This window comes from Trachypithecus francoisi, unplaced genomic scaffold (genome assembly GCF_009764315.1).
Source record: "Trachypithecus francoisi isolate TF-2019V2 unplaced genomic scaffold, Tfra_2.0 Lachesis_group11, whole genome shotgun sequence".
NCBI classification, from domain to species: domain Eukaryota; kingdom Metazoa; phylum Chordata; class Mammalia; order Primates; family Cercopithecidae; genus Trachypithecus; species Trachypithecus francoisi.
This window is the reverse complement of record NW_022681456.1, coordinates 127,590,891-127,604,532: the sequence shown is the minus strand read 5'-3', so window position 1 is coordinate 127,604,532 and position 13,642 is coordinate 127,590,891. Positions and strand designations below refer to the sequence as shown.

The 13,642-nt window shown below is 45.1% G+C and overlaps 1 protein-coding gene across 1 annotated transcript; it reads right to left on the bottom strand.

Moving 5' to 3' along the window:
- Positions 1-1,482: 1,482 nt before the first annotated feature.
- Positions 1,483-11,692, bottom strand: FGF23 (fibroblast growth factor 23). Its single transcript, XM_033223162.1, has 3 exons — positions 11,343-11,692; positions 5,251-5,354; positions 1,483-3,884 (listed from the first exon to the last, which is right to left on the bottom strand). The coding sequence occupies exons 1-3, from the start codon at positions 11,551-11,553 to the stop codon at positions 3,444-3,446; spliced, it is 756 nt and encodes a 251-aa protein (XP_033079053.1). The 5' UTR covers positions 11,554-11,692; the 3' UTR covers positions 1,483-3,443.
- Between the last annotated feature and the right edge of the window lie 1,950 nt (positions 11,693-13,642).

Below are 13,642 nucleotides of genomic sequence, written 5' to 3'. Positions count from 1 at the left end.
TTACTCCCCAATTCTTTATGCTCCTTTTCTTCTGGGACTCAACTTACTCATATGTTGGACAGCTTAATAAGGTCTCACAGATCATTGAGGTTCTACTCATTTTTAGAAAACTTATTCTCTGTTACTCAGGTAAGGTAATTTAAATTAGCTTTCTTTAGATCATCTTACTAGTTTCTAGTGATAGCATTTTCTGTTGACTGTGCACATGTTTTTTTCCTATTCTCATGTTCAGTTATTTTATTTTACTGTTACTGATTGTATAGGATACCATGTATTAAGTCTGAATCATGTCCTCTTCCTTTAAAAGGTGTTAAGTTCTATTCTGGCAGTCAGTTAAATTATTGGCAGATCCTTGTAGTTTTGCCAGGATTGGTATAATTCTCTCTTACAGCAAGTCTATTTCAGTTTTGAATTTAGTTTTAGGATATACTCCCTGCCTCTGGGGCTTAGTCTTACAAGAACAGCCTTTTGAGTTCTGAGGCACTCAGTAAGTTCTCTTCACCCAGGTTTGGTTGGATTTCTAACGTGTTTCAGCATTGCATAGCCTCTGGTATTGCTCGCTATCTATCTCCTACTGCTGTAGCAGGCAGTGTTTGTGGGACTCACTCTATCTTACCCTGTGCATGTGCTCCCCAGTCTTTGGCCAAGGACCTGTAGTGAATGCTCATGCGCGTATGTAAAGTCTCTCCTTTTCATAGTTCCCTCTGAAAGAAGGAACTCTGGGAACACCATTCTCAGAATGTAGATTCATTCTCTTGGTGTCCCGCTATCAAATCTCACAGGACAGTAACACTGTGTGTGTGTTAAGTGCATAGCATTTGGTTTACTGAAATGCTGATGTGGTTGTGTTGGTGTGTAGTTTTCAAATAAAAATTCCCTCTTAAAACACAGCTGGACGCGGTGGCTCACGCCTGTAATCCTAGCATTTCGGGAGGCTGAGACGGGTGGATCATGAGGTCAGGAGTTCGAGACCACCCTGGCCAAGATGGTAAAACACTGTCTCTACTAAAATTACAAAAATTAGCCAGGCATGGCGGCAGGCACCTATAATCTCAGCTACTTGGGAGGCTGAGGCAGGAGAATTGCTTGAACCCGGAGGTTGCAGTGAGCCGAGATCATGCCACTGCACTCCAGCCTGGGTGACAGAGCAAGACTCCGTCTTAAAAAAAAAAAAAAAAGAAAGAAAACACTTCAGGGTTAGAATCATCAGAAATCCAATATTGATAAAACTTAAATAATTCTGTCTAGATCAATTAAAATTGTTGAGTCTGCTTATGGATGGAAGAAATCTTTGAAAAATTTAAAATTCTAACACATTTTTTTCAATTTTGCTGTCTCTGGATTTCCCTAATGTTCCCCTCCCATAATCCTTTCTATTCTTATATTCCAATGTGCTTTTAAGTAATACTACCAAGAGGATAAGCTAACAGAAACTGAGATAAATTTTATTTTTATTTTAAACAGAAGAAAGGAAAAAGGGGTTACATTTTTATAAATATCTATAAATATAGAAGGATAGGCAAACTTCCAAATAAATAAATAAATATTGCCACATGATGAGGGATATAAGAAATTGTAGGAACTATTATGGCTTTGCCATAAAGAAAGCCCCTGATGGTAGTGTTAAGTTTGTGAGATTACAACCAGTTTTCCACCAAAATCCTTTTGGGATCTTTCACTGGGGAGCCTCCAATAGCTATTATGCAGGATAGTATTTCCAACAGGAAATGAAAACAGAAATATTAAAATATTTGCCATGCGTGACTATATACTATTATACATAGTTTTACTGTTTCAGAATAGGAACCAATCCTTCAAGTTCAGCTTAAAACCATCAGGTAAAAAGAGTTGCCCAATGTTTCTCTGATAACTAGAAAGAATAGATCAAAGTATAAGGTTAGTACGTGATGGCAATGAGAAAAAAAAAAGGTGACTGGGAAGAAGCTGTTGTTGAATCGACTTTGCTTGTTAATATTTTGTCCTTTAGGTGGTCTTTTAAAGAGAGGTAGGAAAATGGAGTCCCCTTACAGGAAGAGCCGCAGTAATGGGGTCAGGCTGGGCTGAGAGCTGACCGTCAGGCCCGCCTGCCTGGTGCTCCTCTGCGCCTCTACTGCTTGCTCTGGGAAGCTTTGTTTCCTCCAGATAGCACTGGGGCTCCTGGGACTGAAAGTCGCCTTCATCTAAGGCACCAAGAATTTCGAAGGGGGTTGAGACCCAGATGTGTCAGCCTAGGAGTGTTTTAACTAATCCAAGAGCCGCTGCTGCTGCAGAGCCCTAGAGACCACAGTCAAGAACCTGAGCATGTGGTTGCTTTTTCATAACTTCTATAACATACCCCCTGATGACTGGCTTTCTTTCCCCCCCCGAGTCCTCGATGCCCCTTCATTTAGAGGAAAGCACACGGTTTTTCAGTCCACAGAAAACCTAACCCAGAGCGGCCCCAGTCTCTCAAGGCCCCCTTCTCAGTCACATTTTTGTCGTTTGTTCAGAATGGATTCCTACTCAACCTGGAAGTAGAGCCCGAATTAAATGCCTCTCAGGAGAGTTGGGATTTATTTCCATTTTGAAAAGCAAATCCTAGCAGGGTAGATTTTCGTGAGCCAATATAAAAGCTATTCCTTAGACCACATTTTCAAAAACCAGAGATGGGGCCAAAAGGTGAGGCTGTATCATGAGCCACTTGGGAACAGAGCAGGGCCATTCTGGGCCCTCTGGCTGTGGCTGCAGAGAGGGAGACAGTGAGACACGGGGTGCTCACCCTGTAGAGAGGCTGAGTTTTCTATTATGATTCCTGTCTCAGTCCAGCAAGCATCAAGTCTAGTTGTCCAGTTTTCACCAGCCTACCACCGGTCTTTTGACAGCTCTTCCCCAGAGATGCTCCAGGAAGAACGAAGGCTTGAAAGTGTGTTTTCATCAACTTGCCCCATTCAGCTGTTAAGGCTTGCACACTCAAATGCCAGTGGGATTGGGGCATGTAACATAAATGCACAGGGCAGTGGGGAAGCTTCTGGAATCTCTGGATCGCCTCTTCTCCCACACCTTCAAAGTCCTGAGCTCAGGAACCCACTGCTTTTTTTTTTTTCTTTCTTTTTTTTTTTTTTTTTTTGCTTAAAGGTGGTAAAGAAGAGAGGCACAGGGAAGAGAAATATGTTGGGAGAGACCCCTTCTCTCTACCTTCATGAAGGGGACATTTCTATTTACCTGTTGGGGTTTCCTATTCGGAAAAGTGTTCTATGGAGTGAGGAAGGTGGTGAAACCCCATGACTTGGGCCTCCAAGGTTGATTCTCACAGGACCTCCTGTGGAAGGGACCCCAGAGAATCGCAGCAAATTCCATACATGGCCCCTGTCACCTTTCCCATCCTGGGAACGTCAAGGGAGCCGGTCCTTGGGAAGAGCTGCTATGCTGAGGGATGGGTTAAAGAGGGTGCCCTTCCGGCGACCCTAGATGAACTTGGGGAAGGGGCGGCAGCCTTCCGGGCCCGTGCCCCCAGCGTGCGTGTTCACCCGACCGCCCCGGACCACCCCTAACGGGTCGCTGGCCACCGGGCTGTTGTCCTCGGCGCTCGGGAGCTCCTGGGAGCAGGAGGCCGGGGCCGGGGTCATCCGGGCCCGGGGCTTCAGCACGTTCAGGGGGTCCCGCTCCGAGTCGTCCTCGGCGCTCCGGGTGTGCCGCCGTGGTCTGGGGGTGTTGAAGTGAATGAGGGGGATCTCGTTCCTCCGGGACAGGAACTGGGAGTAGGGGGGTGGGTTCACGTCTGGCAGGAAGGCCTTCTTCACCCGGCCCAGACTGACCAAGAAGTGATGCTGAGGAGAGTGGTAGACGTCGTAGCCGTTTTCCAGCGTCCGGTGTCGGAACCTGCAGTTCTCCGGGTTGAAATAGTGCTGGAAGGGGCAAGAGCGAGCCACGTGAAGGCTGGCCCGTGGGGCCCACCCACCCCCAGCTCCTCCTGGGGCCACACGCTTGTGCCAGCCGGCCTGAAGCCCTGAAGTGCTGAGGGCGTCGAGCCTTCACCCCTTTGTTCCCTGCTGGGGTCAAGTGGTTTTGATGAATGCTCAAGCCCTGAGGATAGTTCCCCCTTTCAGAGACTAGACTACTGGGGCTCCGCTTACTGCCTGGAGGCCCGGGCTGGCCTGGCCTGTGGTTTTCCTGGAGTAGGCACCACCTCCTCCTTCCCGCCCTCTACCTTTTCCAAGTCTCTGCTGGCTGAAAATTGGCTTGGGTTTGTCTCCTTACTGGAGAAAGGAGAGGGGATTGAGTTTATAGGGTCAAACATGAACGAGGGCACTGATGGGATTGGAGACATGAACTTTGCTAACAAATGAGCTGGGTTTGAATCCTCTACCACTAGTACTGGATTCTACGGAGTGCCCCACGAAGGCCTTTGCATGTTATTTCTTTTAATCCTCAAACTCCACGAAGTAAGCAGTTTAAAGACCAGGACTGTCTACATGCCTAGATGGGTTCAAGAGATGTTTAGTTAGTTACCTATATTTCAATAGTTGTTCAACTGATTTTTTTTTTTTCCTACTCTAGCCAGACACTATTGTAGGGGCTGGGATGTAGCAGAAAGCAAAACAGAAAGTCTCTGTTCTTGTGGAGTTTCTCGTGGGCAAGAGTGGTGGTAAGAGAATCCTGAGATAAGCAGTCCTACTATTTTACGATCTCAAAATCCTCAAAAAGAGGCCAACAGCCTTTAGTTTGGGAAGTCCTTTGCTTACCAATCTGAATGAATAGCGATCACAATTGGGGCAGGAGTTAATTAAAAATCTTTAACTGGAGGGAGATTCACAGGTCACGTGGTCTATTCCACTTCACTTTTTCCAAGTGAAAATGCTGAAGTTTGGAGAAGTGAGGAGATTTACCTAAAGTCACAGCTAGTCCCCGAACCAAGAAGACACCAATGGCTTTCCACCCTTTCTAATGTACTTTACAATGTGAATTGACGTGACTCGAGGACCTGCGGCTACATACCAGGGCCTGTGCTAGATCCAAAAACGGGTGCCAGTGGGCAGTGCAGACTAGGGGCTGAGAGCCTGGGATCTGGAGCCAGACTGCCTAAGTTCAAACCCCAGCTATTAAACCTGAACATTCAATACCTGGACCGCATGAAGTATCAGTGGAAACAGGTATTGAATCCGTGGAAACCAGGGTACACTGCATATGGAATTGTTAAGCTAGAAAAATCTATGTCCTGTCAAAGAAATTAGGTTGTTTGCATATGGTGACCAACACAAAAAAGAAACTCACTGATCCAAAAATGTTGCCTCTGAAATCCATGCAGAGGTATCTTCTGCTCATCACACCTGTAATCACCACAAAGCCAGCATCCTCTGATCTGATCATCAGGGCACCTATGGAGAAAACCAGGCAGGGCAGACTCATGGAGCATCCAGTTCCCACCTTCATGAAACCTCCCTGGATTGATTTTTAAGGGTGATGATGACAACACCCCTAAATCCAGCCTCATTTCTACATATTCAGCATTGCTTGTGACATTCTCTCTTGCCCCCAGCACACATGCAGTCATTCACCTCCTGCTTCATCTTGCTGCCTGTATGGGGCAGTCTGAGCTCTTCGTATTCTTCTACCTGTGCTGAACACACGTTTCTCTCTCTCTACCTATTTTCCCTTTTGCCTTACTAATGCCTTTGAATGTTTGTGGTGATAGTCACATTCTTCCATGCCTTCTATTTTGTGATTTTTATATCTATGCTGAGATGTCTTTCAAGGATCCAGCTTGTCCACAGAGTCTGATTCTCCACCTGGATGTCTGTGTAATCGTCTAATACTAATCAGTCAACACCCAGTATGTGTACAGAGTGATGTTAGAGTTGATCTCCCTCTTCCTTCTCTACTTACTGAAGTCACTCATTCTTCAAGAAAGTCTATGAAGACTTTCCTCATCCTTCCATTCAAAATCAGTTGTTCTTTCTTCTCAGCTCCTCAGGACAGTGCCTTCGCCTCTGTTACAGCATGTATTCCATTTACCTTGCTTTAACTGAGTCTACCTATCTAGCGCCTTCCTTAGAGTGAGCTACTTAGGAGCAGAGGGCGTAACTGTTTATGTTGAATCAATACCAGTGATGGATGGAATTTTCTTCTTGGGCTTTTCTTGGGTTGGTTCTTTGTCATTTTCTCACTTGGTGGTGACTCCTCCAGGTGCCGTCCCTCATGGACTTTCAGTGTCCCCTCTCAAAAGCTTGTCTCCCACAAGAGCCTGAAACCCATTCACATGACCTACCTCTTAAGTAACTGATAACGGCTTTAAGTGTGCTTTCTGTTTTGTGGCAAAGGCACAATTAGACCATATACTCGTGTAGCATGAGTGATAATTCAGCAAGACTTCTCCCCCCAATGTTGTTTAATTACCTGACATTTTCTGCTAAAAATCATTACGTTAGGTCTTTGGGGCCACTTCCAGTTGCCTATCACAGAATTTCCAGGTGCATCTCATCTGACCTCATAGCCCCCAGGGAGGCAGCTAGAATCTCATGCAGGGATTCTAATTCCTCTTCTGCAACTGAAGCTTGGAGAGGTTGTAAATGCCCAATGTCTGTGCCTAGCAAGTGATGGAGCCTCCTGGGGATGATTTAAAGCCCAAAGCTCCTCTCCCATCCCATGCAGGCTCAATACAAGGACCTTTGAGGAAAATAAGCAGCAATAATTCGATACTAGCTCAGTAGAAATCATGATAGGAACTGAAATTGGAATGACGTGGAACAGAGGGAATGAGGGTGGAGACAAGCCCCAGAAAGGTGAGAAAGGAAGAGGGCCAAAGAGAAAAGTTAATTTGTTTGAAAGTTTGGCTGAGGGGAAACTTGAGGGAAGCTTCCAGAAGGTGGACTGGAGTATGACAGGCACAAAGGATGCTTAAGTTCCTCCACAGTGGTGTCTGCCTGTGTGTCTCAAATGTATGGCTAGTTTTGTGGTAAACCTTTGGAGAAACATAAGGAACGTGTAAGACATGGTTTTTGTTCTGGTGACTTTTCAGTCTAATTGGGAAAAAATTACATTTAGTAATGGTCTTTGAGTGGTTGCACTCTAAGCACTTTACATATTTTAAATTCTCAAAACAAATGTTATATTGTTAGTACTAATTATTATTATTATTAGTAGTAGTAGTAGTGGTAGCAGCAATATCCTAATTAAGTGATAAGGAAACTAAGGCAGGATTGAAACTCAGGTCAGAGACATCTTCTTCCTACTACCCCGTAGCAAGCCTCCAGCAGAAATCACTAAGAGTCTGAGAAGACAACATCAAATGCTAAAATACATGCTGCAGGCAGTGAGGACGAGTCACGGCACTGCTGAGGGCTCAGGGAAGAGGCACTGAGCCAGGCGCCAAGAACCAAGGAACTTGGATTTTGGTCCCAACTATGCCACTTGCTGACCTTGCAGCCTTGGGCAACTTATTACTCTAGCCTCAGTTTCTTCAGCTGTGAAATAGAACAATAGCTGTCCTGCCTACTTCATAGGGTGATGATCAAATGGGATAATGGTGATAAAAGTGACTCGAAAGTGTCACACAAACAGAGGACATCACGTGGCGTGTTCTGACCTGCTGTTTATGCCGGGCCCAGGCCTTGACAGGCGTGCTGGCCTGATGCTTGGGGTCAGTGTGGGCAGTGTGTATGGCCCACATGGTCCTGGTCTCCAGAGCCAGTCCCCCTAGAAAACCTCCGGCAGTGGTTGAGTCGCTGTGAGCAGCTGGTACAGAGGGACACAGACTCTTCCGTCAAACAACGTGAGTCAATGTGAAAGTGTAGAAAACGTGAGAGAGTCACGGTTTCTTTCCTTTGCGCTTTCAAAAGGCATCTTTCGCAGTCTGCACAGATTCACGGGAGAATTTTGCAGAAGGAAGGAACAAACCACTGACTGCCGGAGCCCCCCGCCCTGCCTGTTGGAGCTGAGCAGGCTGAATGGACTTAGCCTTCAGTGACGGAGCTGTCTGCTTGTGTGTGACCTTGGAGGAGCGTGGGATTTGGGGTCAAGACATCCTCTAGGTGTTTTACTACCTGTCTGACCTTCAGCCAGTTATTTAAGTTCTTTAACTCTCGTTTTTTCACATATAAAATGAGGATGGCAGAAACATTTACCTCATCTGGTCCTCTTGAAGACATAATGAGATAATGTTTTTATCTTTTAGAAAGTACTTCCTAAATGCTAGTAAGTTTTACTATTACCGCTTTGCCTCAACCTCTGCTTATACGAGTAGAACATTATCTACTCCGTTCTACTCTTGTGGCCAGTAAGTGATAAATAAGATGAGAGTAGTGAAGTGCTTTGAGCACCTCAAAATAAAAATGTATGAAGAAGGCTTAAGGAGCCCAACGGTAACTCAGCTTCAAGTAAAGAAAGTTCCTGTGGGGAAGATGGAGGAAGTGAAAATATCAGGATCTGGGAAGTGATATTACCAGGGGCAATAAACATCTCTCTCTTGCTGGTTCCATATAATGAGGATAAAGGGGAGTCAGAGGACGGCCTTGTTCATGAAACAGGTGATAGGGACATCAGAGGGGTACCTGGCAGCAGCGCTTGTGAGTCCCAAGGGAGCTTGAAGAATCTGGTAGGCAGGAGATAATTTCATTTTGTCAAGTCCAATGACCCAAAGATGGGTCGTGCACTCAAGTCTTAAGAATTTCTTACAGCAAAATAATAAGATGAACCAGAATTCACTAGAAATGGATAATTAGAAGGGGAAAAAACACGCCTCACATTTTAGGTTTTCCGTCAGTGTGAAAACATGGCTTAACAGTCACTGATGAGGTCATTACAAATCCTTCACCAGACATTTAATTAGTTGTGATTCTTATCTCCGTGCATTAATCTTTCCTCTTTCCTTTGGGTAACTTTCTTTTTTTGTTTTTTGTTTTTGAGATGGAATCTCACTCTGTCGCCCAGGCTGGAGCACAGTGGTGTGATCTCGGCTCACTGCAACCTCCACCTCCTAGGTTCAAGCAATTCTCCTGCCTCAGCCTCCCAAGTAGCTGGGATTACAGGCACGCACCACCACGTCCAGCTAATTTTTGTATTTTTAATAGAAACGGGGTTTCCCCATGTTGGCCAGGCTGGTCTTTAACCCCTGACTTCAAGTGTTTCTCCTGCCTTGGCCTCCCAAGGTGCTGGGATTATATGCGTGAGCCACCGCACCTGGCCTCTTTTGGGTAACTTTTAATTGTATTGTGTAATTTTTTTCCTGCACTTTTTCCCCCGTAATACACATGACAGCTGATTGAGCAGTACAAAAAGTTATCTACATAGACTAGGAAAAGCAGATCTCTCTCCCACTCCCCTGACCCTAAGTTCCCCTCCCCGTATTCGCATTTAACTCTTTAAAGATGCAATGTTTAGCTAGTGCCTGTGTCTAGGAAAACAAAACCGTGTTTCTGTTTTTAAAGATCTGAAGTCAGTTCCATTTGTTTTGCTGCTTCTCAGTCATTTTAATTCAACTAGCACTCAGTGATCCCTTGGGGCCTGATACACGGTGGGTTTTCAAGGAAAAGGTCTACAGTTCAGGCTGCCAGCCCAGGAGGTCGACTTTTCACACTCACTCCCCACCGTAGCCAGCCTGTTCTGTTCTACCCTAATTCTTGTTCAGGAGGAAACGTCTTTAAGGAGTTCCTTTCAGCAATGGGATTCCAGGATTCGAGAAAAGTTGTATAAACATTCTCTAGTTGGTTGCCACCCTTTCCATCTAAGAGAATCAAAATAATTTACCATAATCTACTAGTCTGCATTTTAAATCACATACAGTCTTGAATCAGGGTAAGAGTGGCCCCTCCATGAGAGGTGCAAAATTGCATTTCCTAAAAGTCTGGTAGTGAGCTGGCTGACAAGGCAGGACGGCAGACCACAAGGTCCTTGAAGGGTTGTGTCTTACTTTTCAGTCACAGAGCTTGATAGAATGCCAGGCACATTGTAGATCCTGTTAAATATCCATTGAATAAAATGAACAACACTTTGGGTTCATCAAGTATATCCAGATTTAACTGAAATTTTTGCCACGAAACTCAAACTTGGTTTCCAAGATGTTGACTCCTGAGTCTTACTATATCCTCTAGAGTTCTGGAACCTGTTTGGTATTTGGAGAGAACTTTTCTCTCTCCTTTTATCTCCTATCAATATGCATCTAGCACTTGAGGAGGTTTAAACTGTCAATTTCGCTGGTCATATATCTTGCAACTTAATTTTGCATGTTATATATCTTGCAACCAGGTTTAAGGACCTTTGGTTCCTAGAAGAATAAATGCCTCATACACAGCAAGGTCACAGCAAAAATAATTAACTTATTACAACAATAAAAGGCAAATCATAATACCTATGTTTTCTTTAGTTAGAGATTGTCTAACTAATTTTTCTTTCCCTTAATTTGAGCTATATTGGATCAGTTTGCATTTTTCTGTATCCTTAGAGGTGTTTTCACATGTTTTTTTAAAATAGAAGATCCAGTCTTTTTCAATATCCCTGCTCCCACCACATTACCCCTAATACAGGTGCACACAAAGTGGCCCTCATTTGAATCATTGCTAATGGATTGATTATTGTGGATTGTGACCCAATTCTCCACAAACCTGATCTTTAAAAACATTCCAGTTGTCTCATGTTGCCAAGAAGTTTCTAACTAGCTTGACTTGCTACTGACTGGACACCTCTCAGTTCCACAGAGAAGAATCACCATGCGTACTGGGTACCTGGGCACCTGAGTATCTGAAACAGCCTTTAAACCTGTTGGATGGATGGATGGATGGATGGATGCATGGACAAATGAATGGGTGGATGGGTTGTATACTTGGCCATTCTCACCAAGACAACATACCTGGACAGTCTGTGTTTAATACATTTTTCTAAGAATTTTTATAAGGCCAGAATTGGAAAGAGCCCCCAGATTTACCTTTACAATCTGGGTATGACCCAGGAATCTTCTTTCCAACCTGCCTAGTTAACCCAGCCTGAAGTCCAGGAGCTGAAACTTAGTGTCTGTTGATCTGCCTGGCTTCTTTTTCTCTTAGACTCCTTGCTTTTCTTTCAGTACATTTTCTGAATCTTTTGACGGGGCAAAGGGAATATGGCTACTACTGTGGGAAGGGTTTTAGTTGAAACAAAAAGTTTGCATGTTAGAAAAACCAGCAAATACTAATTAGGAGAGTGACAGAACCTTCCCCTAAGATTTAAATACACACACACACACTCAGAGAGAGAGAGAGAGACAATAAGTGGTTCCTGGGCAGAAAGCTTGGAGGGTTGGATTAGCCCTCCAGTCTAGTCCCCAACCTCCCCAAGCCCCCTGTAGATGGACAACAGGGGCGCTCCCCTTCTTCCCAGCCTGAAGTCCTACTCACTGTAGATGGTCTGGTGGGGTGTGCCATCCACGTGGCCATTCTTGTGGATCTGCAGGTGGTAGCTGTTCCTGGCTGTGGCTGTATACAGGTGAATCAGGCCACCCCAGCTGGAGCCGAGCAGTGGGGAGGCATTGGGATAGGCTCTGATGATGCTCATGCTGCAGACGCTGCACAAGGCACAGACCCAGAGCCTGAGGCGGGCCCCCAACATCACGCCCTGCTCTGAGTGGCTAGTGCTGAGATTGAAACCTGACACTCCTGTCGGGACTCTCCTGGCCCAGGCCTCACTGGCCTTTTCCTTCTCCCTTGCAAGTAGCTGGTGTGAGGATCCTAGACTGAATTCCCTCCTTTTTGCCATCAGACTTTTAAAGGGTAGCAGTGTGACATCAAACAGGAAAAACTCCACTGTCCACATCCTCTGTGTTGTAATCAGCCCATTGAAAGAAAGTGCAAAGACCCCGGAGGCGCACGGAAGGCACGTCGGTTCCAGACACACACACACCCCTCAATTTCAAGCCAACGCTCCAAAAAATGAATGACGCGTGGGCAAAAGTTATCTGCCACTCTGGGCTGTCTGTTGACCTGTCCCACTTCCATCAGGAAATGTGAAGGCAGCCAGCGGTTCCCAAAAAAAAATCCAGCTTCAGTCAAGCAGTCAACCGACTCCTAGGCAATTAATCTCCCGTCGAGTTTACTTATTTTGGTTTTCTTTAAATTCCAATCAGCAAGTATGTATCCAGTGCTTAATCTACGAGCAGGATTCGGTGGGTAGCTTGTAGGATACAGAGATACATGACACCATCAGGCAGATGGCATCCTCTGAGAACCCCCAATTCATGAAAGATGGGAGCTGGGAGCAGGGGCACAAAAACCAAAGTTGCCATTTTGGGAAGATTTTGAAATGGAAGAGAAAGAAGCAAGGTCTTGAGGTCACTGAACATGCCAAGATTCAATTTCTCAGCTTCCTTAGTTCGGACTATCGAGGGCAACTAAATGAGTAGTCTCTCCAGTAGTAGACCCTCTCAGAGACCTCATGGGGATTGGAAAGGCTGCTGGCTGAGCACCGGGGATCCGAGCCTCAGGACAGGGTGTCCCCACATTTAGTGTCTACATGAGTGCTCCGCTTGGTGCTGGATGCCTGCCTGCAAATGCTGTTCACAGTGGGGAGCTACACCTCATGTTGGGGGGAATAGTCCTGGCACACACAGTCTCTAGGGGAGCAAGCTACTGCAACACACACCCGAAAAAATACCCACGGAGACTGCTCCTCCTCCAATTTCCCATGTACTGAGTACATGCCATGTACAGGCATCAAGCTCGACATCATGTACAGGCATCAAGCTCGACATCATGTACAGGCATCAAGCTCGACATCATGTACAGGCTGATATAGTAGACAGCAAGATGTGATTCCTATCTCGAGGAGCTCAAATCTAATGCAGGAGGCAGATAAAAATAAGTAACCGTAATACAAAATGAGTGCAAGCATACAGGTATAGACAGAAAGAAATGGCATTTGTTAGCCTTGTACATTTGTACAGTTTTTTTTTTATAGTTTACAAAGCATTTTCACATCTATTAGCTCATTTGAACCTCACTGCCACTCTGTGAGACAGGCACACCATGCATTATCAAGATTTTAATACTTTACATGAAGAAATGGAGATCTTAGTTTTCCCATGTCCAAAGGCACAAAGCAAATAAATGGTAGAGCCAGGACAAGGTTTTCTCCTTCCCCAGGCTGCTTCTCCAGCGAATCACAGCAACAACTAACACTCATGGAGAACTTACTGTTCTACTTACTGCTCTAAGCGCTTTACTTGTGGTCACCCATTTCATCCTCAGAATCACTCTTTGAGGAGATGCTGTTATTTTCTTTATATAGATCAGGAAACTGATGCACACGGTTTAAGTAACTTGCCTAGAGATAGAAAGGTAACATGTGGAAGAGGTCGGATTTGAATCCAGGTCTGGACCCAAGACCTCCTAAGCACTTTTCAAGATGTCCAAACCCACACAACATGCTAGAGCTAAAACCATGAGAGCCAGGAGCTTGGTAAGAAAGTGCAGGTGGCAAAGCAGTGCTCTATCATTCTCTAGAAACCCAGGCTTTTACCCAGGATGACTCTCTAGGTCACATGGTGCTTATCTCCCCAGGGTTGAATGGAGGAAGTATGACATGACATGTTTATGTGTAAAACAGTCTTCTTTGCTAATGGCCACAGAATGGATTATAAATATCCTGCCACACTTTAGCTAATTGAAGAAATAGTTAGCTTTCTTTGAGAACTGAGATGCAA